Here is a 27,558-nt window from a genome sequence, read left to right as displayed (position 1 = left end):
GATTTAACATTTATATATAATATATTTTATATCATAGTGTAATTAGAAGGGTTAGGGTTAACCCTAGCCCTAACCCTAATGTACATAAATGTAAATTGTGATGGACGGAAAATCAAACATAAGACACAAGAAAAATCAATGCTACGTTACCACAGAATGTTGAGTCAAAAAATTTTTTTTCCAGAATTGTTAACTGTGTGTTGTCTGTTACTTAGGAAACCATAAAATGGTGTCTGAGCATGTGTGAAGAACTGACTCTTTGACTAAAACAAGTGCCAGTCTCACTCATCTGCAGTCTGTGCACGGTGTTGTGTCTGGGAGTGAAGTGACTGGAGTAGCAGAGCTGTAATTCTGCTGTTCTTCCAGGAGGTGGAGCTATCGCCTCTGCAGTCGCTGTGTCTCAGGTGCACCTGTTGCCATAGCAGCACAAAGATACTACTGTTTCTCTCAGCTCCAAGGGAGTTAAGAGTGCGTCTTTGTGTGTGTCTGTGTGCTCGTACAAGGGCAGTTTGTATACGTGCGTCTCGCTGTGCCTTATTTGAGTTCACTATTACTAATGGTCGCACAAACAGACACTCTGACATTTGCTGTCGGAGTTTTCTGGAGTCTGTTCATCCAACTGCAACTTTGAAATGACGGGACTGCTGTCTGTGTTCTCTCTCCTTCCTGTCCAGGCCTTGAGGAAGAGCGAAGATGGTCAAGAAGAAGTTGAGGAAGAGGAAGATCCAGGGGGGGCGGCAATAAAACAGCCTGACGGAGGCAAATTGTCATCGCGGGATGATGGAGAGTCCTCCGATAAGGACACTGAAAGGTAGTGACAGGAACTGTGTTCTTACTGTCCCCTAATAAGTAAAAGTTTGTGCTCAGAGTTGTTCCTTTATGGTAACCTGTTCCATGTTTGTTTGTGTCAGTGCTCTCCATAAATTTGAAAAAACTTAATATTGATTTCAAGTTAATGCTAAAGTAGACCTGCTTTTTAGTGTGTGGTCTGCCAAAAGATGATAAATGTGTTGTTGCTGATCAGTGCAGATATTAAGAAACTTGTCTTTTCTGCACTTTCTATTAACATAACCGCTCTTGCTGATTTCAGAAACGTCTTGCGTAAGGCCAACGAGAAACTTAGCCAGGTACTGGTTGAAGTCCTGAAGACTACGGCAGCAGCGGAGGAAACGATGGGCCTCCACATGCAGAGCCTGTCCGCTTCTAGTGCAGCACAGCAGGCTACACTGCCTCACACCACCACACAGAGAGCTACCTGGCAGAGTGCTCACACAGAGCCCATCAGACCTCACATTGCAAGCAAGTAACATCAGGTCTAAGTGGAATGTTTTGGCAGCCCCAGCCGCTCAGATATGTTGGTAGTTAGCTGCAGGTGAGATTTGTCATTAAACATGCAAGAAAAGAAATGAGAAAACAGACTAGAGAGCGTATGAAATATAATAATGTGTACGCTCACTACACAAGAACTCTGTATCGGACTCGGTGCTCTGCAGCTTAGCATTCTGGCTTCATCGTCAGACTGGCATCCCAAAATCCAGTGCTTTGATGCCACATCCAGACTTCTGTTGGCAGACGTGACTGCAATTTAACCTCTGCTGCTGCTAATATACTCCGTGTGATGGAGCAACCCTGCACCATGACTACATAATGCTATGGCATGAACAAAGAGTGGATCCTCCTCTCTTTTTTTATCAAGCCGGGAGGTTGTTGCAGGTTTTTCTTAGTGTATGCATGCATGTACAGTTGTCACGTATACATTCAGCTTCATGCACATAACATCGTGGACTGTTAATCCATTAATTCAGATGTCAGTGATTGAGATGACTGCCTGCCCTCTGAATAGCTCATTAGAATTGACACCATGGGAGCTAAAGAAAACAAAGTCTCAAGTTATCAAGCAAACTCACTATGTGGGACAAGTAACATGAGTCCTTTACATTAACTGAACACCAGTTTTAGAGTAAAAGCTTGTTTTTCTGCTGTGCTGCACATGATACAGGCCTGTAGGTAGATCAGGTCATTGCCGGTGTCATCACGTGCTTGCATGCAAATAATGCTTTCTGCTTGTCAAATTCCTCTCCTGCATCACAGTCTGTATGTGCAGCACCGGCAGCACTAGGCTAATCTCATTTTGTATGTATGTATATGTTTGTTTGCTTTTATGTAAATGACTTTCAAATTCAGTTCAGCAGGGTTATACCAGTAAAACACACAAAAGCACAAAAGACAAATACAAACCGATGTCATTGAAGTGTACGGCTCACACAGAGGTGTAACTTGCATAATGCTGCTAGCATAATAACTCGACATGCCGCTGTGTTTTTAAAAGATTCGCTGCTGATCCATGATGAATAATTACATGCTGACGTCATATGAACTAGCTTAAAGGAACAGTCATGTGAGCGTAGTTTCCTCCTTTGTACTAGGTGATATATGTGTCTTCATTCACCCTTATTATGGTGCTATATTTAGTACTGCTTTCCATCTATGCTCTATTCTGTTATGAAACTACATGACTATCATTTTTTGAAGGTTGTACCTGTCCTGCCTATCTGTCTTGAGTATACAGGTTAGAATATTTCCAAGCATCTCAAGGAAGCTCTAATAGGTTTGTGTGTGATATGTCTGTGCTCTCTGTTCCTCTGGTCATACCAGGTCACTCTGCAGAGAGTTGCCCGCGCAGCGAGACTGGCACAGACGACCTGAGTTTGTGGTCAGGGGCAACAGAGGCTGATGAGGGTCTGGAGGTGTCCCAGCAGATGATGGAAAGCCTGTTGCTAGGAGCGGGGACACAGCTAGAGAACGAGGAATATCTGATGGGGATCAGCCGCCGACTCCAAACAGCTCTGGAGAAGATGCTGATGGCCATCAGTGACACCACCAGCCAGGTACAAACTGTTGGTACCAATGTACAGCTTGTATTCAGAGCATTGCTCGGCTACCTCGCTTTATTTTCCTGTTCTACTGTTTTGAATATTCCTCTGAAATGTTCTGCCATATTTTTGCAAACAATTAGCCATACTATTCAATAATATTAAATTAGGAATGAGTTAATGTTAATAGCATACTCCATATGTGTTCAGTGATTTAAATTGACTATTCAAAGAAAAATAATGTATAATAAAATCAAAAGTTATGCTGAATGAATGGAGTAAATCAAAATGGCTCATCAGTTTTCAATTCAGAATTGTAAGGCCAGTAACACCAAGTGTTAAAGGACATTTTGGGAAACAAACGTCCTCACTTTAAACTTTAATCACTTTCTTGCTCAGAGTCAGATTAGAAATACATAAAATAAAAATCTAAAACACATAGCCTTGATCTCTATAAAAGTAACAACACCTTGAAATCTCTACGATTAAACTGTTCTTGCGATATACCAACAATAACTGATATTAAAAAATTGAAATAATGATATCATGCCTATCATGCCAACACCTTTTAAGTCAAATCCATTTCTTTTTGTCCTAAGCACTGCACAGAGCACTGTACGCTTTTGTACAGGTATGGTTACAGACTCTCTCTGCACCTCACTACACTCTTATTTGGAGTTGATGAAAGATGAATTTAATTTAAATCTTATATATATCTTTATTTTACAAACATCAATCTACTCAATTAACTCTCTGCAAAAAAAGTGACTAACTACATTTCCTGAAATGTTGAACTTTATTCAAATCATCTTAAGATATAAAGGTTCAATAAATCAGGATAGTACAATCAAAGACTAAATGAGTAAACGAGCCAGAATCTGACCAAACATTTGATGCCAGCTTTCATCAATCCTTGTCACTTTTTAATACTCAGTGTACTTCCTTTTGTCTATCTCTAGTTTATCGTCCTTTGTCAGGTGAACTGGGTTCTTTGCAGGTTGATATTTGAGAAGAATTCATCATGAACAGTCTCGTGTGTATTTGTGTCTAAAACGGAACAGAAAGCTCTCGTGACACATTTAGGCTTTGTCACAACATTTAAATCCCCTCTCTGGACACTGTTAACCCCTCTGTGGATTTCTACGCCTGTTCATGGAGACATAATGGCGATGAGACTGCAGAATGTGGCCGGCAACAAAGTTGGCCCGTCTAGAATTCACGCACAAAAGAGCTGCCTCATTCCCACTGGTTGTCTATAGATACGAGCTTTATTTACACTGAGCTTTTGTCTGGTCAATCAGCCAATCATAGTCCAGTTGGAACCCCCCCCCCCCCCTTCAGGCTGTTCGTGTAGTGCCCCCAACTGTGTCCTGCGTTGGCACACGGACACAGGGCCAGTTTAACTAGGCCATTGAATGTGTTACTGTAACTGACTGCACAGCACATCTTCTTTACAGTTGGCTGGAATTCATGCGTTACTCACGCTGAGATGGGTTTTATCTTGGCAATCTAAAAATAGCTTTAAAGACATTTCGTGGCGAGCGTCACTGTTGTTCCAGCATCCATCTGCACCACAGACTGCATGTGGAATGAGTGTCATTTGTTGAATTATTAACATCTTGGGGGTGTTTTAAAGGCTACATTCACCACGCCATGAATCCAACATATCCATCCTCTCTACATTTTTCATGGGCATCTTCTTGGCATCACTTTTATTTATTTTTTATGATAAAGTTGGAAGTTATTTAGAATTATTACACATACTTATTCGCCATGCAGTGTCTTTTAAGCATGTTTAATGCAAAAATGCCAGAAAATTCACTGTTTCCACTGTCAACAAAGGCATTTTATATTATTTTCTGACTTTAATGGACCAAATATGTCAAGAAAATACCCAAAAGTGAAAATAATCAATAGGTTTTATTGTAGTAAAGGCCCACCTAAGTTTTTGCCACTAGATTACGTGCCACGCAGTTTTATTTCCTTAAAGTACACACAATTAACAGCACTATAAACTTGTAATCAACAAAGCCTCTAATGGTTTGTTCAATGATTTCCCTGCTGCCATCGATCTGATATGCATTAGTCTTGTCTGCGAGCAGCGCTGGATCATCATGTCTTGCCCTGTAAAGCAGCGTCGTGAACAGAGATTGATGCAACAAGCCGGTCAGGAATGTTAAGTGTTTTGTTGAATTACTGCTGTAAATAATTTGCCCCGGGAACGTGTTTGCGCACTCATTACTCACTCCCATTATCCGCCGGTGAGATGAAGTAACTGTTCATGTGCAGTCAGTATGACGGTCGACATGCCAAACAGAGACAGCAAGTGGGACAGAGAGGCAGCATGTCATAACGCTGTAATTGCTTTTTTTTTCTGAGGCGACGTACGGACGGAATCCAGTTTGACGACTTTTTGTGGGAAGGGCGTGTTTTGTCTCTGGGTTATTTGTGTGTAGGGAGAGCGTGTGATCTATTTGCAAACCTACCTGACCCACAGGCTCCAAAGATTGAAGCCACACCTGCTTCCCTCCCACTTTTGCCGAACAGTATCCTGCTGTGTGCGATCAATGCAGGAAGTGGAAGGAAAATCCACTCGTCCCAAATGAGAAAAACTGCCCTTGAAGTCTCGGATTTAATCTTTCATTTATAGCACGTGGGTAGACAGAGGAAAAGTGAGTGTGTCAGAGAGACCAGGGGTAAGTAAACCTTGACTGACAGGAGAGCGCTCCGACTACAGTGAGTGATATTGTAGAATGAGCGCGGGAGCATGCATGGAGAAGGAATGACAGCTATCCTAGAAGGAAGTAAATAGGAAAGAGTGAAAGATTTAAGACCTGAGCGCTGTCATTTCACCCTCGGCTGGCTGCCGCTCGGACTAAACAATTAATAGGGGCCCCTGGGAGGCTTCCCTGCAGGTCGTGGTTGCTACGGCCACATAGTATTGTTAATGAATCTCCAGAGAGAGCAGAGAGAGAGAGAGAGAGAGAGAGGGAGCGCAGAGAGAGAAAGAGCAAGCCCAGAGTTGACGTGGGGGTGTGAGCTTCACCGAGCGACATCATATGGTTTCACAGTGAAGAAAGAAGGTCAGGAGAGAGCAGGAAGAGAGGGATGTAGATCTTCAAAGAGGACGTGAAGAGAAGAAATGTTTGATTTTGTGTTTACATACCTCGTGCTGTCAGGTTCGGGAATGCTCTTTAAGTTGCCTGACCAAGATGTGTGACATCCACCTGCTGTCGAGGATGACACTTCTTGATACGACCATAAATATTCTCACCGGATGATTTTCTTTTTCTTTTTCCACCTGGAACGTTCTTCCTCCACCAGGCAGAATGAGTTGAATTGACGTGAATGTCACCCTTTACAAATGTTGTTTACTCTTCCTGCGTATGCGCCACAAACACATAGAAACTGTTGCTTGGAGCTGTCCACAATGTTGATCACTGCTTCGTTCCCCACTGGACTTTATTCTCATTTGCGGTTGCATGGCTCCGCCTGACGGATCATGGTAAACGGAACCCTCTTTTGATGAGTCAAAAAAAGCATCTCTGACATAACAAACAACGGTTGGAAGCTCTCCCTTCAGCCGTACATCCTTCACAATGGATTCTTACCGCTCGTACTGGAACTCAAGTATACAGAGCAAGACGTGGGTGGAGGGGGAGGACCAGGATGTGTACGAGGTGGAATCTCGTGTGCCTCTTCCCCGACCTTTCCCACTCTGCAGCACCTTGAACGAGAAAAATGCTGTGGTGGTGCAGACACAGATCTCACATGTCAATCACAGGACTAATGGTCACCTTCTTAAGGTTATCTCCAAAATCTCCCTGCCCACTCCTCCTTATACAGTAAGTTTAAACGTGGTAACTCTCACACACATTGTGGTTGTGTTATTTTAAAAAGCCTGTATGTTCCATGTTAAGAACTGCGCCATTTAATATTTTATAGCAATGTAGCTGAAGTCTGCATATGCAGATGTGGTGTGTTAAATGTCGTTCCACGTTGGAGCACTCTATCAGCGCTGCTGTTGAAACAGCAGGTGATTATATGACTTATGACTGTGTAGCAGGGTCACGTTACCACTTCCTGGTTTCCAGAATGTTACAATAAGACCTTTGCTCAGGGACAGATAGAGATATGGAAATGTGTGGAAAGTAACTGTAGGATGTAGGATGACGTTATGATGAATTCATACCCATGCCACCAGGAAAAGATGCCCTGCGTCACCTGACCAGGAGGTCATTATACAAATGTGATATCGTTATCTCAGTGCATTTCTCTTACAGCCACACAGAACTGCATTTTATTATTGACTTTTGCCCTAGTTGCCTATTTTGTGTAGTGCCAGTCTGTCTATGAACTACGTTGTAAAAACATTTGTAATCGTATCAGATTCTTAAAAATAACAACAAAATACTTTTGTGGTTTAAAATAACTTCTTTAATAGTACTTATCTACCTTCATGTTGGCTTGGAACATATGGTTAAAATAAATATTTTGATATTAAAATAATCCAATGGACATTAGATGCAATGAACTGTGATCCACCGTGTTACACTGCATGGGCCTAAACTTTTTTTTATGTAGAAAACAACAATTTTGTTAGATTTCTTTTAAACTTCCCATCTCTAATGTGTAACACAGGCTGTTTGTCTCAAACCAAGTCAAGATAACCCTGGTGACATGTCAGCCACAATTATACAGCTGTTTCATCGGCTGAGTAGTTGATCTCCTCTGAACTCCTCTTCATGTGTTAAATCAGTGGAGAGTTCCTTTTTAAGTCTCTACTTCCAACCGTATTTAATACCACCATGGTGTGACACCATCTCTTTTCTCTCTCCCACCCCTCAGCTTGAACATGCCCGGCTGACCCAGACTGAACTGATGCGGGAGTCCTTCCGCCACAACCAGGAGATGAACGAGCTGCTGCAGAAGCAGGAGGAGCTGCAGGAGAGGTTGTTGGAAGAGTCCCGGGCTCGTGAGCAGCTGGCTCTGGAACTCCACCGGGCTGAGGGTGAGTTTATTTCTCTGACATTTAAATGTTTTGGTTTAAATGTGTGTTTGTATCTGTTATCTGCTGTTTGCAGCCTTATAGCCTCATATGAGTGCTCTCTATTTCACTATGGACTCCTAATTATGATGATGTGTGTCTGCATATCAGAATGATTACAGAAAACAGAGAGCATAAGGCACTGAAGCGAAAATACGTATGTGCATGTGTCTGGGGGAGGAGTTGTTTCACAGGAGGGATCAGCTGTTAGAAAGGGAGAGTAAAGGAGAATGAGGCCATCTGTGGTGAGAAATCGACAAATGGTCGTTTCTGTCTGTCAGCATGTCTGAGATTTATGCTCAAATATGTAAGTTGTATATTTAAATATAAGTTATTTGTGTGAGAACAAATAAAAATCTATTAAACTCAATTCATCAGGAATCAGCGAGCAATTTTAACAACAGTTTAAATGCTGTGGCAGATCTTGTTCAGAGGGTAATTCGATGGCCCATCCATGTCAGAGACAGCTGGTCCTGGAGAGTCAACTGTTGCAACCACATCCACTCTCTCACAAACCAAACCCAGTCCCCTCGGCTTATTTTAGGTCCCTCACACAAGTTGGTGAATGTACAGTCATTTCTTTGTTTCTGGCTGTGTACACACTGAACAATGGTGAGTTTATAGCTTTTTCTAACCCTGTATTGTCTTTAATTTGAGTAGTATCCTGTTATGATGTTTGTCTTCTGTAATCCTATAGAGGTGCTAAAGAACAGCAAATATTTGCCGTCATAAAAGCTTCATAGTTTTAGAGAGGAGTTCATGACAGGGAATAGAGCTGCAACTAACTAACTGTTGTTTCCATTACTGATTAATACTGCAGAATATTTCATTTATTTAATCATTTTCCTGTCTATAAAAATGTGTCTTTAATTTGCTTGTTTTTTTTTTTTCTCTCCTCATTTTAGAGGTTGAAATTAGAAACTGTTGAATATTTTAGCTTGAAAAATGATTAGTCGAACCTAAAAGTAGTTGCAAATTACTCTTCTTAAATAGACTAATTGACTAATCGTCTAATCGCTGACGTTACACCCCTCACTGTCAGCCATGTCATTTCATGTATGTCACACACAGCTGTATGCCTATGCGGTAATGTGGCATGCTCTCTTCATTAACCTCAGCCTGTGTCTCGCGGACATCTACTTGTGCAAATGCCAATAAAGCGAGAGAGAAATAATTCTTATCTTATTGTGTGGCCAATCCTCGCAGGTAAAAGCTCGGGGTGCGGCCCTTTTAAAACTGGTTTTGAATTAACTCAGGAGATGGGTTTAACCTGGAAAAAAGATGACGATGGAATGTTTTGTATGTCAGTAAAAACACTGGATAAAACGTCTGCTTTTATTAGGCTAAGTTGGACCACAGAGATGTGGAATTGTTGTGTTAGAGAGTAAAGAGCTCTGTGTAGTCAGAGGGCAGTGTTGTGTTTTTAGCCAGGAGTCATGTGCATCTTACAGCTGTGTATTGTAGAGGCACCCCTCCTTTGGCAAACTTTACACACAGCTTTGGATCCTGTTTAGATGTCTGTAATGATTATCTTCTGACAGCACAGCTGACATTTACCTTCTGCCTCTCTCTGCCTCTGTTTCAAATAACACGAGCTCATTGAGATCACATGAGCTAGAAACAAGAATCAAGTCGGAACATAACTCATCTCGTTCCATAATACATGGTTTTCACCAGCTAAACAGCATCCTGGTTCTTCATGCTTGCTGACCTGTGACAGAGTAGTACAGTAATGATGGAGCATTTCATTGTGTTTACAGCTCAGTCTTATACTTCATGTCAAGCAAAATAGGTCAGACATGCTCACTTGCGTTCTGCATTTGCATGCATGTTCGTGTGCCTCTGCGTGTACGTACAGTACATATGTTTGTGTCTGCTGTTGTGTTGTCGGTAACCTTGGATTTTGTATCCCTCTGTTGAGTGCCTGATCATCCGGATTACTGTTGTGTGTGTGAGACTGGCAAAGCTGAAAGTAATTCCTCTTCAATTCTTCTGTTGAGTGATTGCAAATATATATTAAAAAAAAAGGGGAAAAAAAAGACATTTTTGCTTTCAGCACTCAGCTTATAACTGTCATCCTCGTCCACATTCAGGTCTGATTGATGGCTACACGGATGAACGTGCTGTGTTGGAGGAGCAGTTGCGTCAGAAGGAAGAGCTCCAGCTGAACCTTGAGCAAGAGTTGCAGGTGAGGCATTCCATCTGCAGAGAGGAGGAAAAATAATTATTCCTTAATTTTGCCTCTGGCACAGATCAGCAGTAAGATAGTAGTTCACATGTAGGTACAGGTACCTGAAGTTGAATTCAAAGAAAAACAAAACATAAAATGTGAGCTATTAGGTGGTTGTCATTCTCTTTAGTATCATCTCACGTGTATACAGTATATAATTGTCATTTCTCCATGCAGGTGACAAGTAGCCGGCTGCACGAGTTGGAGCAGGAGAGGCTTCAGATGCAGGAGGAGAGGGAGCTGATGTCACGGCAACAAGACGCCATGAGGGAACAGGCCGGGCCTCGCGAGCTTCGTACGTATCCCAGAATTCCCTCACCAAAGAAGGAAAAAATATATACGCACATTTTTAATAGCCCGCTCACAGGAAGTTATCATCCTCACAGCTAAAAAAAAGCAGCTCAAATAGATGAAACCAAAAGAATGTCACCTCTTCTGTGACTTCTGTCCTCTTTTATCAAGTCTCAGGTTTCAAGTGTCAGTTTTTGTTTGTTATGGTCGCATTGTCAGGGGTGTTGATCTAAATTAAAACATACATTTCTTCTTAAATTACACAGGGCAGGTACTGTAGATGTGGTGTGAGTTGCTCACCCAGAGTCAGTGCCATACAGCAGTTGTTATCACTGAATATTGACAGTATACAATACCTAGATCTGCATCTATACTGGTTTCCAGGAAAGGGCTGCAGCTTTGATTTAAAGATCAAAAACGTATGAGCAATAATTGCAACACGAACTAAAAGTTCAAAAAGTCAATAAAATATTTAATTTTAGATGATCGAGGCACACTGATGTATTTCTAATTCTAATTCTAAACATGATAACTGTATCTGCTAATTGTGCATTATAACCCCTGTATTATCAAAAAGGTATCCATGAGTACATTCTCTGATAAAATGGTGAGTATTTTGATTCAAAGGGTGTAAACCAAACAGGGAACCTTTTTCTTTTACAGCATCCTTTTTCACAGCTTTAACCTCCAACCGACAGAAAAAGCACCGCCATTCTATCTTCACCTTTCTCTCTCCTTTTTCAAGTTTTCCTGTTCATGACAACAACAATAAAAAAACAAAACAAAAGCATGTTACATTCCTGTGCTTTCTTATTCTCCTGTAGGCCTAGTTGAAGCTGCAATGGTTGCAGCACCTGAAGCAGGTGTGTCCACTTTGAGCATGGCTCAGTCATATCTACTATATGTTCTTATGATTGTCTACTGTAGCTGAGTGACAGTGTATCTCTCTAACCCTTAATCCAGCAACTCACCAACAAAGCTTGGAGCTTGCTTGCTATGGGCTCACAAACTCACTCAGTTCAATCACTAACCCCTTTGCTTCAGCTTTTTCATTTTTGACTGATTTTTGTCCTGGTCCGTCATTTTTAATGTCTTGGAGTCAGTGTTACACTCATTTTAGCATGATGAAATGAAGGCAATCTTCAGACACTGTGTTATGTAGCCATTATTTCCTAACTGTCAATCATCTACACTCTGAACTGAAGCATCTTTTTTTAAACGTTCTAACAAATATGTTTTTTAGATCTGTAGACGCTGTGCTTACAGTATTTGAGTGAGTGAGATGATTGGCTGTTCAGGAAGTCCCTCTCCCTGCCTGTAAATGCTTATTGGGCATGGATATTGCACTGTCTGGGCCGTCCACATGTTTGTTCTGTCATTTGCACTCTCTCACCTTGCTACTTTTGCACTAATCCTGTGGGGTTTGATCCTGGGTTAAACCGGTGTGGCAGTCGAAGGGCAAAGAGGCATCATGATGGGGGATCATGTTTGGTAACTGGGTATTATGTTGGGAAGTTGACTGAGATCTTGGAAGAGTCTGAAGTTAGCTGGATGAAGCTGTAAAAGTGACCACAGCATGTAAAAACATTTAAAACATGGCAAAAAATTGAGTTCAATCTAATTCCACGGCTCACAGACTTCAGACTCTTCAGCAGCTACATCTCAGCATCCTGTTCGTCACCATAATCAATCCTGAATGAATACATAAATTAAGCTAAGCACTTTTAGCTGAGAGGCAGTGATACCTAACTTCTCCTCGTCCCTGCGCTGTATTCTGTAGACCTGCTGGAGGAGACGGAGAAGCTGATGAAAGAGAAAGTGGAGGTGCAGCGCCAGGCTGAGAAAGAGAACACCGACCTCCTGAAACAGGTGAAGCTGCTGGAGGCGGAGCTGGAGGAACAGGTCAACAGGGTGATCGAGCTGGAGCACGCTCAGAGGACGGAGAGCGGAGACCTCCAGCAGCAAGTCCAAGCTCTGGAGAAACAGCTGGAGAAGAACAGGAGGTTCCTTGATGTAAGCGACAAAGAATATTACCACTAATGTTGAGCAGCTGCCTCACTCAACATTCAAAATATTATATAGACATACTCTGACGTCAGTGATAAAAGTGTTGTAGTTTTATAAAAACTATACAAGAGCCTACATTATTATGTAAGCAGCACGGTACACCACACTTATGTGTATGTATAATGTTATTATGAAAGTTGCAGATTAATTAATGATAAGATAGTTGCAGCCCAAGTGCTCATTTGTTTTCCTTTATTGAGAAATCTTTTGCAAATTTCTGAGCCACATGAAGCTTATTGTCACAGAGTAATTTAAATTATGTGTCCTACAACACATTTATTACATTACAACACATTACAATATGTACCTCACACATTATGTGATAATGATAGCTTGTAACTGGATACATTGGAGGCAACGCCTTTATGTTACATCAGAAAGATGTTGGTTTGCATTTTTTTTGTCAGTGTCCCCACAAATCTGTCTTTGACAGCCGACAGACTGATTTGAATTGAAGTCATGCGTAAAACATCTGATTATAAGTTAAGGCTCAAACTAGTCGACCTGCTGTATGCAAAAGACAAGACACCTGACACGGGACGTCATATTTAGCTCACATCATATTTAGTATAATAAGATGTTCTCCAAACATCATAACTGGCCAGGCGTTGGCATGCAGTCGTTCAGATTCCTTCTGTTCTGTCATGATGATGTTGATCGCACACAAATAAAAAAATATTTCTATTATGACAGCCAATTGTGCAACAGGTCTCTTACTGAAGTTAACAAACACAACAGCAGCACTGTATATCTGTGCTTTTGTTATCAAATCCAAAGACGTACAAATTATACAAACCTTTTTACATAAATAATTATGCACTCTAAGTTATAGCTAGTAGCCTTAAACCTTATCAAATGATCCCATCAAATGTCCTAAAGTTTATTGTCTCCACATTTATTGAAAAAGTGAGTCCACTTTTTAACTAATGTATTGTTTTCATATTGCTTTATTTATTTGTGTATCTCTCCACCCTGTCCTTATCTTGGCGTCCAGGAACAAGCTGTTGACCGAGAACACGAGAGAGATTTCTTCCAGCAGGAGATCCAGAAACTGGAGCAACAGCTGAAGAACCCACAGAAGCTGCAGGCTGGCTCTGAGCAAAGAAACCAAGAGGTAACAAGAGAAAGCTCGGTTCTTTGCCAGAGGACCTGGCTTTAACAGAGATGCTTATTTTCTAAACATAACACTGTTGTCTCTATGAACACTGAGCTGAGAGTCACCCAGCGGAACAATAGAGCCGGTAGAATTACCTGTGCTTCCTCGAAAATGATACCAGATAGTGGGAGTGTTTTGCAGACTAAAGAGTGAGAGTGGGATTAATATTTGCCCTTGTGGTCCTTTGTAAGTTGTGTAATAGTGGGTTTCATCATACACAGTGCAGTAGGAGTGAGGTCTCCATGAGATTTGATAATGTTGACCACTGCTTTGGTCATTCAGGTCAAGTTACGACTGATTTGATTTGCTCAGCACAAACTGCTGTCAGTTCACAGGCTAAATTCAAGTGATAAATTGCTCTAATCAATATTTCTATATTGATGACATGTTTCTATATGAAAACTGAACATAATGTTTTAGTAATTCAGTTTACTGTTTTGGTTTTACGGCCCAAAGCTTTACTTTTTTGGCTCACCCTCACTCTCATCAACCTCACTGTTTTCTGCCAAAAAGCTCATGAACCTGCTGTGCGTGACCTGCTCAGCATCTAACATCACACAGATAAAGTTAGTTACTAGCTGATGATTGGCCAGGAGCTTTTCAGCAGATAAGATTTCCAATGTTAATATATGCTGTAACTTTTGCTAACATATTTGCCAGATCAACTTTTTTGTGTTCTAATAGATCCATGTTGTGTTTATAATTTGTTCTACTGCCCCCAAGTGGCCAAAAAAATCATTAAGGGTGCTCCAATATTTGTGACTCAGATTACACCTTCACCCTCTCTGACACAATGTTATCTTTATTGTTTGGAGGACACCAGTTAGATTCCACAGATTCTTACAAGTGATCTTTGATATCGACAGCTGTTGAAAGTCATTTGTGGTATAATTTCTGGCATAAGAAAAATTGAGCCGTACTTGTTAACCTGTCTTTTTAAGTCCTCATTGTCGGCACATTATATTCCTCTAATCTGATCTCATTCACCATTTCAACATAAATGTTGTTTATTTGGTTCGTCTGTGGTGTTGTTGTTGTTTGGCTTCTCTTTGGTAACTGACTGTCATTTTCCATCCACTCACAATCTAGCCTCCTGTTCACTCTGGGCAAGGAGAAATGTATTTTTTTTGCACAATGATGTCATCGTATTGCAGAATATTTCAAGCTCTAATAATGTCCTTGCAACAATCGATTGAAACCTTGAGCCCCGCAAAGTAATTAGCCAGTACAGACAGAGCTTCTTGTTTGTAATAAACACATTAGACAGTTAAATTCACTGGTTTATGGGGCCTCAGAACATTTCATTTGCCAAATCTGAAGCATCATTTGACAAGATAAGTCACTTATTCCATCTGGAATGAAGATGAGTTTAATGCTTAGTGTCATATTGTTTCTTTCTTTTGATGCCTGATATGCTTAATCTTTGACTTATCTGACTAGATACTGTAGTTTCCTCTTGTTTATAATATATAGTTTATACATCAGTACCACACAGGATAATACCCCAAATATAACCTCTGTTATTTCTATAATTTCCACAGACTCCTGACACATTCATATCACTAAGTGCTTCTTCTCCCCCCCCCTCTTGCCCTTAAACTCTCCATCCTCTCCTCCTTTATGCCTCTGCCTTTTCTCTCCCGTGGCTATTACAGGTGGATGGAGTAACCTTTAAGGTATTGCTTGTAGCTACATGTAGAATCTCCCCCAGAGAGTATTTAGTGCATTTTAGTAATCCCGCCCAACCCTGTAGCAATTAATGACCTGTCTGTTTTCTCTCTCGTCCTTTCTCCTGTTTGTTACCTCTCTGCTGTGTGTCTTTTTTTTTGGAAGCAAACTTCAAAACATTGTCCTTTCCCAGTCTGCTCCTTCCTCATGTCTTTAATGTCCCAACAACAGTATTCAGTCAAGTAAGAATGTTTCACAGAATTATTAAAGTATCCTCCTTAATGAGGTTTAGAATTTTGAACAAACTGTAGTTTGTAAAACTAACCATTTAACATTTATTTGCCGCATTAGTAACGCTTGGATGAAAACGGAGCATGTCTCAAGCATCATATCTGAATGCAGAGCAAGAAATTGGATTCAAAAACTCACTTAAGTTGACTAAAATATGACTAAATAATATAATAAATATAAATAGACTATTCAGGGCTGAAGTACTCTCATCCTATACTCGAGTCACGTTAATATTTAATAGGCTAGTGGTGAGGGGGTGTATTTCATCTGCTTTACTACAGTGTCATTTTGTTTTGATTAGACGCTCAGTTTTCTGTGAGATTACACCCTAAAAAAAGCATTTTTTAAGAACAAAGGGATACATAAAATCAGGCAGTCTTTCATGAAGCCATCTGGACCTAAATTTTGCATCCAGTCCTGAGAGAATCCTAAATAAGCCTCCATCCTGTGGACTCTTCCTCCTCCCCTTCATTGATCTGCTGATGTTTTCCCGTCTCACAGATGGATCAGTTACCTGCCAGCGGTCCTCCTGGTTAATGTACTGCTCTGTGGTCCGTGTCACCCTGAATGAAATCTCTCTCTCCCCTCTGTCCCTGCACCTCTTTTACACTCTCTGCCCCCCCTCCTTTCTCAGGTGGATCAGCTGACCTCCCAGCTAGCTGTACATGTATCAGCTATGCTGTTGCGAGTGGTGTCTGAAAGCGAATCTCATTAAATGATCCCCGCTCTCTCTCTCCCGCTCCCCTCGTTTCTCCCCTCTCTCTCTCTCTCTCACTCACTACCAGGTGGACCAGCTGACCTCCCAGCTGAAGGAGAAGGCGGATTGGTGCAGTGAGCTGCTGCTCAGCTCGGAGCAGCTGCGTCGTGAGTTGGGAGAGCGCGACGAAGAGATTGACAAGCTGGAGAGCCGCATCCGCGAGCTGGAGCAGGCCCTGCTGGCCAGCGCTGAGTCCCTGGAGAAGGTTAGGAAGGGGAGGGGGTGAGGGGGGTTGAAGAATGTGCAGGAGACTGAGTCAGGGACAGCGAGAGAGAAAAAGCAGTCTGAACAATAGCTGTGGAGCATGGCAGAGGGTGTGTGTGTGTGTGTGTGTGTGTGTGTGAGGATGTAGAGGAGGTAGAGGAGGTGACAGCTAGAGCAGGAATGGGAGGAGGGAGAGCGGGAGAACAATGTGTGGGTGGGTCTACTTCAGCAGTCCCAGCAGTTTGTTGTTGGTGATGACACTGAGCTATGGCTAGCAACTGTCAAGATTGCCCCCCAGTGTTTGTGGAGGGCTGTGGCGAGTGAACAAAAAGAGCAGCGGAGGAAATGCTCATATCGGCTCTGCCGCCGACTTCCAGTTGCACCATTGAGGATACAACATGGACAATGTGCATTTGTAGCTCGAATCCTTTAAAATCAAGAGTTTGCTCCTGCACCCCGTCCTGCACATGTTGTAAATAACTGCTGTGCTCAATAGTTTCTTTCATGTGTGTGTGTGTGTCACAGGTTGAACAAAAGAAACAGCATGCATCCATCACAGAGGCAAAACACTCCACACTGGAGTCTCAGTTACAGACGGAGAGAGAAGCTCTGGAGCGTAAAGAGAAAGAGGTAGTGTTCCGCTCAGTTTATGCTTTCAGATTTTTCCAAGCTTCGATGAAAAGGGTAATGCACGCCGACTCTAAACGACGAAAACGTGACGAAGATCCATCTTTGTTTGGAGTTTGGAGTCGGTGTGTAGGCGTTACACTCATGTTTTTCAAGATCCTTGCAACGAAACGTGATGTGGATATAAATATTCTTCTTTGTCCTGCAGAGAACAATTAGTACTGCAATATTATGTGATATCAAGGTCTGCATTTCATGTTTTTATTACAAAAATCTCCAGCTGTATCACAGAGCTGCATATTCTTCACTGTCTCGTGCTGTCTCCTCTGAAGTGCTTGTCATATTTACCTCGTCGCCTCAGATCTGTAACCTGGAAGAGCAGCTTGAGCAGTTTAGAGAGGAGCTGGAGAACAAGAGCGAGGAGGTGCAGCAGCTTCACATGCAGCTGGAGATCCAGAGGAAGGAGATCAGCAGCCAGCAAGAATACCTAGAAACCAGGGATGGCATGCTGCAGGTAAACAGCCATCCTGCTGCAAAGACAACCGATGTGATATTGTGTGATACTGCCAGCTTGTGCTTGAACTGCAGAGTACAACACAAGGTCTGGCATATCCACACTATCATCAGTTGTTAAAATGTTTATATACTGCGTACAGCTCTGTTATATCCATAGAAGAAAAACACTTTTTATTTAATAATATATTTGCTCTGAGTTGCTAATTTCAGTTTGCACGTTTGCTCATTCTTCTGCCACGCTGCTGTCGGCACATTTCTTCTTTGCCTCAATCAGTGTACTTTCAGCAGTCCACCACAAAGCTGACTCCCACGTGACGTGTTTATTAATAGCCATCAAATTATAATCTCTGACTTTTAAAGGTGATGGAGGAGAAGGACAGGGAAATAGCACTTCTTAATGAACAGATCACTAAGCTCCAACACATGGAAACAGCCTCTGATAACAAGGTAACGCAATATGCATATACGAAATAGAACAGAAGGTCTATTTTGAATACGCATAGCTCCGTGGTAGTTCATCACTGTGTGTGTTTTCTGGTTTCGTGTACGCTTTTAGTTTTTGTTGGCTCCATTTTTTTTTTTGTTGGGTTGTTTTTGCTTGCTTTGTCCTGGTAAGTAGTTCCACAGCACCATCGTCTGTTGTGAGGTGATCATTTGCTCATGTGAGGTGGCTCATTAAACCTCTGAGTCTCTAAAGTGTTTTTACAATCTGGTTAACAAGAAAAAACAACATCATCTTGGACTCAAAGAATCTTTCTAAGCACAGCAGGGACTCAGATGTTTTTCTAAATAGTGGGACGGACTCCTCAAATCTGATATTTTTTATGGTATAATAATGTCTGTATGTTTGTCTTAAGGAAATTGATGAGCGGGATGAGCTGATTAAAGACCTGGAGTCCCAGGTGGAGTGCCTGCGGAGCGAACAGGAACGCCTGAAGAGGAATAATGAGGAGGAGCTTGACCAACTGAATGCAGTCATAGACAAACTTCAGCAGGAACTGGTCAATATTGAGCAGAAGCCGGCTACAGAGGAAGACGAGGACACCAAGGCCGAGCCTGAGAGCTCCGTATGGGGTCCAAGTGAAGAGGAATACGATGAAATGAAGCAGAGAATGGACCTGGCCACCAAAGAGCTTGATACACTCAAAGCGGAGCACAGCAAGCTGTTGGATACATATCTGCATTTGAAGGAGAGCACAGAAGCTTTAGCTGAGACGGAAAAGGCGAAGAGTTCAGAGGTAGAACTCGAAGAGGCTCTCAGAGAGAAAACTGCAGGCCTTGTGGTCATGCAGGCACAGATACAAGCTTTAGAGCAGAGTGCAACATCCAGAGTGGAAGAGTTGGACCTTCGTATCCGGGAGCTTGAGGATGTCGTCAATGAAAAGGACTGCGAGTTAAGCCGCTGCCGCCTCCTCGTGGAGCAAACGCAAAGCAATGCAGAGGGTCTACAACAGAAAGTCTCCAATCTGGAGCAAAATCTGAGGGACAAAATGGCTGCAGTGCTCGTCAGCCAGGCCACGCTGGAGGCCTTCCAGCAACAGCAGGCACAAGAACCCAAAGAAAAGCAGGACGAGCAGAGGACAGGACAAGCTGAGCCACAGGTAGAACCACATGTCTATGACTTTGGCGACTTTGGCATTCCCCAAATGGACTTCAGTGGAATGAGTCAAGCGAGACAAGTTCCCACAGGAAAGGTAGTCCATCTGACCGAGAGGCTTCGGGAGCTGGAGGTGGGACTCAGTGGGATGCAGAAAGACCAGGAGCTCCAGAAGCAGCTCCTCTCCAGCTCTGAGGAAGAAGTGCTGGAGTACGAGAGGAGGCTCTCCGTGCTCATGGATCTGCTCAGTCAGATGAAGGCCAGGACACACCAGAGGACATCGCCAGCTGTGGAGGTAAGAGTTTGACTAATAAGTGATGATATTTGTCCTTTTTTTTTTGGCCTGTGTACACTATTGTACTTGTCCTGATCTACCTATTTTGGAGCTAGTGTTCTTTAAATTTCTCTGCACTCTTATTAATGGTTAACTAGTCTAAGTCATTGTAATTAAGCCTCGGGCTATGTAACATATCTCTGTGACTTTTTTTATCAGACCTCCTCTGCTGACCAGACGGCTGCATCTGAGGTTCTTCAGGAGTTGCAGGAGGTCAGAGACGAGGCCACGGCCACCAAAGAGCAGCTGGACAGCTACAAGGAGAGCTGCAGCAGACTCCAGGAGGAACTCCAGGTATGACTACCTCAGAGTGTTCATTCTTCATGAGAGTATTCCCATTGTTTGGTGCGGACTGACCAACATGTGCTTTTCTTTCTAGGAAAAAACGGTTACAATAGAGAGACTACAGGACCAGCTTCAAAAGGTAGGAAGAAAAACGTTGATCCTTCAGCAGTTTAGATTTTAAACTGAGTCTGTTCTTGTCTAATGTTTAAACTTTGTCACTTTAGGTGTCATCTGAAGGCAGTGAGGAGACCAAGGTGTCTGAGCTTCAAGAGGATCTAATGGAGACTCAAAGGGAGGTGGCTGCTACCAAAGAGGAGCTGAACAACTGCAAGGAGAGCTTGGAGAAGCTCCAGGAGCTGCTGCAGGTACAGAGCCAGCTGTCAGACGTTTTCAATCTTTACAGTCTTTCCATTAAAAACAAGAAACCTCAGTACTGCTGTAACATATATCTGTACGTTTTTACCTTTGCGGGGAAGTTTGAGCTCATGAACAGATATTTATTATTGATACACATTTTAATCACACACCATTATGCTTTTGAAGGAGCGGGAAATGACCATTGCCCAACTTAAAGGAGAACTCTTCCAAGTAAGTCGTTTTAACGTTCTCTGAAACATGACGTACGGTATTATCAGTGTATTTATATTTCTAAGATTGATGAGATTGTTTGTTTCTCTTCATTGCCTCTTCATTCTCAAGGTACAAACAGAAGAAGACAGAGCCGACATGGCAGAGCTTCTCCAGGAGGTCAGAAACAATGCGGCTTCCACCAAAGAAGAACTCGACAGCTTCAGGCAGCAGAATGAGAAACTTCATGAGGACCTCCAAGTCCGTGAAGTTTCCATTTCTAAACTCCAAGGGGAGCTCCAGGAGGTGAGACAGAATGTGGATACGACCAAAGAGGAACTCAGCAGCTACATGCAACATAATGAGAAACTACAGGACGAGCTCCACATCCGTGAGCTCTCCATTTCTAAGCTCAAAGAGGAGCTCCAGGAGGTACGGACAGCCTTGATGAAGACAGCGGAATCTGGTCCTCCATCGCCTTCTCCCTCCCCCTCGCCCTCACCCTCCCTGTCTCCTCAGCCTGTCTCATCTGCTTCTTCCTCCTCCACCACCCAGCCTAAAAGGAAAGGAGGCAAACAGCCGGCAGGCAAGGGAAGCAGTGCCAAAGATAAACCGTCTCTATCCAGGAAAAACTCCTCCACTTCCAGCCAGCCGTCTCACAAATCTCACAGTGCTCGGCAGAACAGCAGCTCTGAGCAGCAACACATGGCCCTGACGCACTCATTCACGCAAACCGACCCTCTCCAAATGTCTGACCTCGGCCTGGAATGCAAGTCTCCAACCAAAGACGAGATGGAGGAGGTGATCGGAGAGTTCCAGGACAAGATCTTACAGATGCAGGAGCTTCACGCTGCAGAGATCCTGGACATGGAAGCTCGACATATTTCAGAGAGCGAGAGCCTTCGTAGAGACACACAGGCTCTGGAGGACGAGTGCAAGGCCCTTAAGGCTGTCATTGACAAGCTGCGCTCTACGGAGGTGAGGCCAGGCGACAATAACTGTGTCCCAGATCCATTATTCTATACAAACTAATCATGTTAGTAGTGTTAGTTTTAGTATACAACAGTGTCAATATGACATTTTAACAGGAAACAAAATGGAGACTTGGTAAATCTGCTGCCGTTAAACTTCACAAAGAGACACCAAAATGTTTTTCCTAATATTTAATGCGTATTTATTTGATTTTCCAAGATTGTCTGGAACTGTTTCACCACCACCCACAGTTTCATTTTTTCCAGCTGTCAGCAGCTCCTCCGTTGCTTTTGTGCATTGCATTGTGGGCAAATAGATATGTAGATGTATGCACATTATCATGAACTGTAAAGTAGCTCAGTGTTTTTTTGCATACTGACAGTTTGCAAACATTGTTTGCGTTGTATTATCATTTTGATGAATCTAGTGAAACAATCTGAATCCTGTTTTAATCTTTTCTAGGCTCCTTCATCAAAGCAGGACTGTCCTCCATCACAGTTCAAAGATGGCTATACAAGTGGTAAGATACTGTACACCACACTGAAACAGCACCATCACACCTCTGTTATCATTGTTTGTGACAATGATTGAATGCTTTTGTCCAGACTTCTCGTGTTTTTCAGGTTTTGCTTGAATAAACAGTTCATAGGAATAACTTGAGTGCTATAAACGGCACAGTCCTGTGAGAGTAGTCCGCTCAGCTATTCTTATTTCAGCCTCGGTGTGTTTCTGCTGATACTTTATGTGGCATTAGAGCTCAAGGGAGATTTTGGTTTTTGCTCCACACGTAACACTTTCCAAAGAAAATACTTTCTCATGGCAGATTTGAAAGATCCTGAACAACTTATGAGTGTGAAGAGCCACATTAAAAACATTTTCAGTAGTTTGTTTCAAGCAAACTTTGGTCCTCTTACAGACAGCAGCTCAGACTACAGCCAGCGGACTGGATTTGACCTCCCGAGCTTACAGCAAGAATTCAGGACAACTCCAGAGGGCGCCAGGAGAGAGACTGATGATCCACTGCCTGACCGGATCAAGGTACAACTTATTATATACAGCGTCCTACATCTCAGAAATATATAATACTGAATATGAGAGTGGGAGTTAAATTATAAGAGTGAATAAAATGTTATATACAATGATGTAGTATTTTCTTGGTCTTAAAGGCTGTGTGATGTTTGTCTCTTTAGACGTTGCTGCGTGAGGTTCACCAGGAGGGCATGCAGGTTCTGTCTCTGTCAGAGCTGCCTCTCTCTGAAGGCGAGCCGGGCAGCCAGTTCAACGTCCAGGGCTGGATGAAGGAAAGAGACGCCTTACTGGCAACTGTGGAGTCTCTCAAAGGCCTCATCACGCAGATGCAGACACACAGAGGAACACAGGTAGAGGAAAGAGGAAGAATCTTCACAAGACAGTTCTTGTGTTCATCCGCTGGAGAAGTCTTCCACTGTGTATGCGCTTGTGTGTCTTCATCTGTGTGTCTATGTGACTGTCTGCAGACGTCAGGCAGTGTGGACTGGCGCGCGGAGCTGCTGGATGCAGTGCGGCAGGTGTTTACGAGGGAGCGCAGCGTGCTGAAGAGCGCCCTCTACAGCCAGTTGGACCTGTTGGACACCAGCGATGCTATCATCCATCTCAATCAGCTGGAGCGCAGACTGGCTGAACAGGTCAGAAATAACAGGCTGGATCTGTATTCTGTACACAAGTTGAGGGTAAACGCCATTTTAAATGTACAGTAGGTCATTTATATTACACATTATATACATTTATATTACATAAGGTTTCATCTGAAAATAAAACACAGTACTGACAAAATGTAATTCATATTTATAACATCAGTTTCCTCTTCTCTTAACCCTAAAATGAAGTAAAGTCAGATTAAGTAAGTCAAATTTATTTAGCACTATAGAACACTTTTCAAAATAAAAGTTGCAAAAAGCTTCACAATAAAAGCATTAACTGTCAGGATAGTTACAAACACAAGAACTACACAACTATATTTACCAAAAAATTAACTAAACTGGGTCATCAGTTATATGTTAACATACATAAAAATACCTTGTGTGTGTCACCAACCTTATTTAATTATTGATGACATCATTTCAATGTCTGCTTTAGAAATGTCAAAGATCTGTACGTTATTGGACAGAAACAACTTTCCCTCATCTTTCCTCTGCTTTGATCATCACATGTCGTGGTCAGTAACCAAATAGATGTTGTGTTTGTGATCGTGATCTAGGACGCTCAGCACAGAGAGGCCATGGGTTCACTGTGTACCGCAGACAGGTCCAGTCTCATCTCTGAGATTCATCAACTCCGTGCTCAGCTAGAGCAACTTCATCAAGGTGAACCAGTTAAAATAAATTCCATGAAACCTTGATACTTTATTATATTTACTTCCTAGTGTAGAGTGAAAATGTGCTGATATTGATGTTCTCTGATTATTGTCCATTAGGTACCCAGCCTACTGTGTCAATGGGTGGTGAATATAGCCTGACGCAGCAGAGAGAAGGAGGAGGAGCTGATGGAGCAGCGGAGGCCGAGAGGCTGCTGGTGGAGGAGCTGAAGGGTGAACTGTCCCAAACTAAACTGGAGCTGGAGACGACGCTCAAGGCTCAGCACAAACACTTCAAAGAGCTGGACACACTCAGGTTAGACGTTATGTTTGATTACAGACAAATAGAACTGTAATATAACAGTGTTTCAAATGCTTTCACAAATGTCACAAATGTTTACAGTAGAGCTATAGATTGGAAATATGAGGAGAGAAAGGGAGTGATCGATGTCACAAAGTTCAAAAGCGACTAAAATATTCACAACCTCTCATCTTATTAATATTATCTCGGACAACAGAGCAGAGGTATCGCAGAAGGCTGCTGAGGTTGATACACTGAACGACCAGCTGACCGAGGAGAGGAAGAGGAGCAGAGATCTTCAGTGGTCCGTGGAGAAGGAGAGGTGTCGAACGGGGAGAGACGAGGAGAGTAAACAAGAAGAACTGGAGGTGAGAGGCTATGGCGACCACAAATCAGCCCATACTTCACTTTTTTACTATCTTAACTTTTCCTTTCTTACTGTATAAATCATTCTAAAAACAAGTTATATTTCCATTTTCCTCTGAGGACCTGCATCTCACTCTGGAGGAGCAAAAGAGCCGCTTGGCACAGCTGACCCTGACCCTGGATCAGGAACGGCAGGCCTCCTCTCAGCTCTCCCAGCAGGCCGAACAGGAGCACCTGAGCCTCAGCAGACGCCTCCAGGAGCTCCAGGTCCAGCTGGAGACAGAGCGCGCCAAAGCCCAGGAGATGAGCACCGCGCTGGGGAGGGAGAGGGAGCTGCGGACGGGTGTCTCCACAGACAGCGGTGCCTCCAATGAGCAGCGAGCTGAGGAGGATGGGAGGGTGTTTGAGGAGGAAGGGAATCTGGTGGAACGACTGCAGAGGGAGCTGGATGACAAACACGCCCAGGTGGGATTTGATGTACTCTGCTGAATTTGCTTACTAAGCAGTCCTAGTGTTGTCGTTTCACCCTCTTACTACTGAAACTCTTGTGAGCATTAATGGTGCAATAACAGCAGACCTTCAGTGGCTAACATCTGTCCTCATCAGTAAAATTATTTTTATCTTAAGTCTTAAATCTGTATTTATCCTAATTTTATTTCTCCAGGTGGTGCATCTCCTCAGTCAGGTGGAGGCCCAGAAGCTCGAGGTGGTACGAAAAGAGGAGGAGCTGACTCTGGGGAGTCAGAGGTCAAGACGAGACCACGAGGCACTGCTGGAGGCCCGGGCCCAGCAGGAGAGGCTGGAGGCACAAATGTCTGAGCTCCAAGAGCAGCTGGAGAGAGAGATGGAGAGGAGGAAGAGTCTAGAGGAAGAGAAGGAGAGACTGGAGGAGAGGTTAAAGCAGTTTAGAGAGCAGAGAGGTGGAAGGGACGAGAGCGGACCTCTGCAGGCTGATGGACACGCCGTGAGTATTATTGTGCTTTTATTTTGACAGCCTTTTTCTCTCATCTCATTTGATGTGAAGTATTAAAGCTGCGTTGTCGTGATCCGAACAGCAGGCTGTCTGGCACGGCGAGTCCACCGACCGCACAAAAGACTGGGTGTTCCAGCAGAAGAGTGGAAACGTTCAGTCAGCGAGCTCCAGCATGTCTCCCCACCTGGACGTCTCTCCAACAGGGCGCGCAAGCGGACAACACCACGGCCCCTGGCGCACAGTCGATAAGGTCCTGGGCAAACTCCACCTTGTTTCCTCGAAGATCCGCAGCATGGCGAGCAAGACTACTGGCAGGTAATCACAGCGGCTGTAATCAATGTTTAATATTAACAATGGATCACATGAAAGACTTGCTTTATGGGAATTAACTCATCGCTTGTCATTTGTACTTGTTGGTTACAGGCTGACGGCAGAAGTCGACAGTGAAGAGTTATCCTGGGTGCAGACCAATGTCGATGAAGTCATCACTATGCTGCAGCAATCCCCGGGTCTCCCCACTGTCCCCGAGGTCAGAAAGTGTTTGGTTCGATGGTTTAACTTCTACCTCAGTTTAAGTAAAATATGAAAGACCGAATTCTCCTCAAAACATAATCAAGGAGCTTCAAACGAATCATTTCCACTCTGCTGATGAGCTCAAATCATCTGTTTGTTTGTTTGTTTTCTGGATGTCTGTAATCTGTTGAGCTCCTAGTTTGAACACACACACTGTTGTAACTGCTGTGACTGTGTGTGTTTCCCGCAGAGTGTTTCCCTGCTGGCAGGAGGCTCCTCCAGCTCCTCCAACTCCCTGACCGAGCGGCTGCTGAGGCAGAACGCCGAGCTAACAGGTTTCGTCAGTCGCCTGACCGAAGAGAAGAACGATCTGAGGAACCACACACTCCGCCTGGAGGAAGAGCTCCGACGCTATCGGCAGGCTGGACTGGAATCAGGTGACGGTGTAAGTACATGACAGGAAATCAATCATTCTCATGTGTGGATAGCTCAGATTGATCGTTTGTTTTGCAGTGCAGAAGACTTCATAAAAAAATTCCATTATTTCATCTCCTCCTGCAGTTCAGCGGCAGGAGAGGAGTGTCCAAGATGGACTCCTCGAGTTTGCTGCTTTCCCAGGAGCGTGAGGCTTGGACAAGAGAGAAGGTCCGCCTGGAGAAGGCTTTACATCAGGCCCAGGCCCAGGTGGCCCGACTCAGGTGTGAAATCAGGACCGACACCCTGCGAGAGATAACTGGACCTGAGGCTGACAATGCTGCACTGAAGGTCAGCTAATAAATCATTATGATTCATTTCATATCTGAGGAGTTTGTAGTAACTTTAGCAGAAACGCTGGTGTTAATTGCTCATCATGTTACTCTTCCTTTGCCTCCAGAGGATGTACGGGAAATACTTGAGGTCAGAAAGCTTCCGTAAAGCGCTGATCTACCAGAAGAAGTATCTGCTGTTACTGCTGGGTGGATTCCAGGAGTGCGAGGAAGCCACGCTGTCACTCCTCTCCAGGATGGGTGGCCGGCCTTCCCTCTCCAGCCTGGACTCTCTCAGCCAGCGGCGCCGGGGGCTGATGCGTTTCCGCTCTGCCGTCCGAGTTTCTATCGCTCTGTCCAGGTAGGCAGCTGGAGCTTTGTGTTGGAGAGTTTGTTTTGACCAGCGTTATCCAGTATTCCCTTTAAGCTAATGTCATGTCAACAACAGATATATTTTATTTTCTAAAACTAAAACCTACATGTTGTGTTCAGAATGCGTTTTCTAGTCAAGCGATGGCACAGGGCGACGGGGATGAGCTCCACAACCTCCTGCAGCATCAACAAGAACGGATCAGGACAGACGTTAGGTGACCGAACTGTGCATTTCATTTTGTTTGCCTTCTACATGTGGAAAGTGTGATTTAGATAAATAAAATGTATTTATCTTTCTCAGGTACAGAGGTGAGAGACTCGCCTTATCTTCACCCGAGCAGTGTGGAGATGTACAGAGAAAGAGGAGGTGGAGGAGGAGGAGTGTCCAGCAGGGGGCGAAGTGGACGTGAATCGCCCAGATCAGCTGTCTCCTCCACACACCACAGGTACAACTAACAGATAGCTATTATCAA

At 43.4% G+C, this 27,558-nt stretch overlaps 1 protein-coding gene across 6 annotated transcripts in view; it reads left to right on the top strand.

Moving 5' to 3' along the window:
* akap9 (A kinase (PRKA) anchor protein 9) overlaps window positions 1-27,558 on the top strand; it is a 59,482-nt gene that overhangs the window by 30,332 nt on the left and 1,592 nt on the right. For 2 of the 6 annotated variants that reach the window (XM_019254807.2, XM_019254803.2), the window contains 35 exons: window positions 675-811; window positions 1,091-1,299; window positions 2,656-2,888; window positions 7,722-7,884; window positions 10,014-10,108; window positions 10,328-10,445; window positions 11,266-11,304; window positions 12,222-12,454; window positions 13,503-13,622; window positions 16,409-16,585; window positions 17,110-17,214; window positions 17,573-17,725; window positions 18,088-18,174; window positions 18,585-19,619; window positions 19,818-19,952; window positions 20,038-20,082; window positions 20,168-20,308; window positions 20,487-20,531; window positions 20,643-21,488; window positions 21,945-22,002; window positions 22,399-22,520; window positions 22,673-22,861; window positions 22,979-23,146; window positions 23,719-23,824; window positions 23,935-24,130; window positions 24,333-24,483; window positions 24,602-24,946; window positions 25,146-25,445; window positions 25,537-25,769; window positions 25,878-25,983; window positions 26,218-26,412; window positions 26,529-26,732; window positions 26,842-27,074; window positions 27,206-27,300; window positions 27,387-27,531. In XM_019254807.2, the coding sequence (XP_019110352.2) occupies window positions 675-811; window positions 1,091-1,299; window positions 2,656-2,888; window positions 7,722-7,884; window positions 10,014-10,108; window positions 10,328-10,445; window positions 11,266-11,304; window positions 12,222-12,454; window positions 13,503-13,622; window positions 16,409-16,585; window positions 17,110-17,214; window positions 17,573-17,725; window positions 18,088-18,174; window positions 18,585-19,619; window positions 19,818-19,952; window positions 20,038-20,082; window positions 20,168-20,308; window positions 20,487-20,531; window positions 20,643-21,488; window positions 21,945-22,002; window positions 22,399-22,520; window positions 22,673-22,861; window positions 22,979-23,146; window positions 23,719-23,824; window positions 23,935-24,130; window positions 24,333-24,483; window positions 24,602-24,946; window positions 25,146-25,445; window positions 25,537-25,769; window positions 25,878-25,983; window positions 26,218-26,412; window positions 26,529-26,732; window positions 26,842-27,074; window positions 27,206-27,300; window positions 27,387-27,531 (6,962 nt within the window). The remainder of the gene's footprint in view (window positions 1-674; window positions 812-1,090; window positions 1,300-2,655; window positions 2,889-7,721; window positions 7,885-10,013; window positions 10,109-10,327; window positions 10,446-11,265; window positions 11,305-12,221; window positions 12,455-13,502; window positions 13,623-16,408; window positions 16,586-17,109; window positions 17,215-17,572; window positions 17,726-18,087; window positions 18,175-18,584; window positions 19,620-19,817; window positions 19,953-20,037; window positions 20,083-20,167; window positions 20,309-20,486; window positions 20,532-20,642; window positions 21,489-21,944; window positions 22,003-22,398; window positions 22,521-22,672; window positions 22,862-22,978; window positions 23,147-23,718; window positions 23,825-23,934; window positions 24,131-24,332; window positions 24,484-24,601; window positions 24,947-25,145; window positions 25,446-25,536; window positions 25,770-25,877; window positions 25,984-26,217; window positions 26,413-26,528; window positions 26,733-26,841; window positions 27,075-27,205; window positions 27,301-27,386; window positions 27,532-27,558) is intronic. The other 4 variants (XM_019254804.2, XM_019254805.2, XM_019254806.2 and 1 more) reach the window with 4 other exon arrangements.

The sequence above is a fragment of the Larimichthys crocea genome, chromosome XIII (genome assembly GCF_000972845.2).
Source record: "Larimichthys crocea isolate SSNF chromosome XIII, L_crocea_2.0, whole genome shotgun sequence".
Classification (NCBI taxonomy): domain Eukaryota; kingdom Metazoa; phylum Chordata; class Actinopteri; family Sciaenidae; genus Larimichthys; species Larimichthys crocea.
Note: the sequence above shows the minus strand (reverse complement) of the source record. Positions and strands in the feature narration are given on the sequence as shown.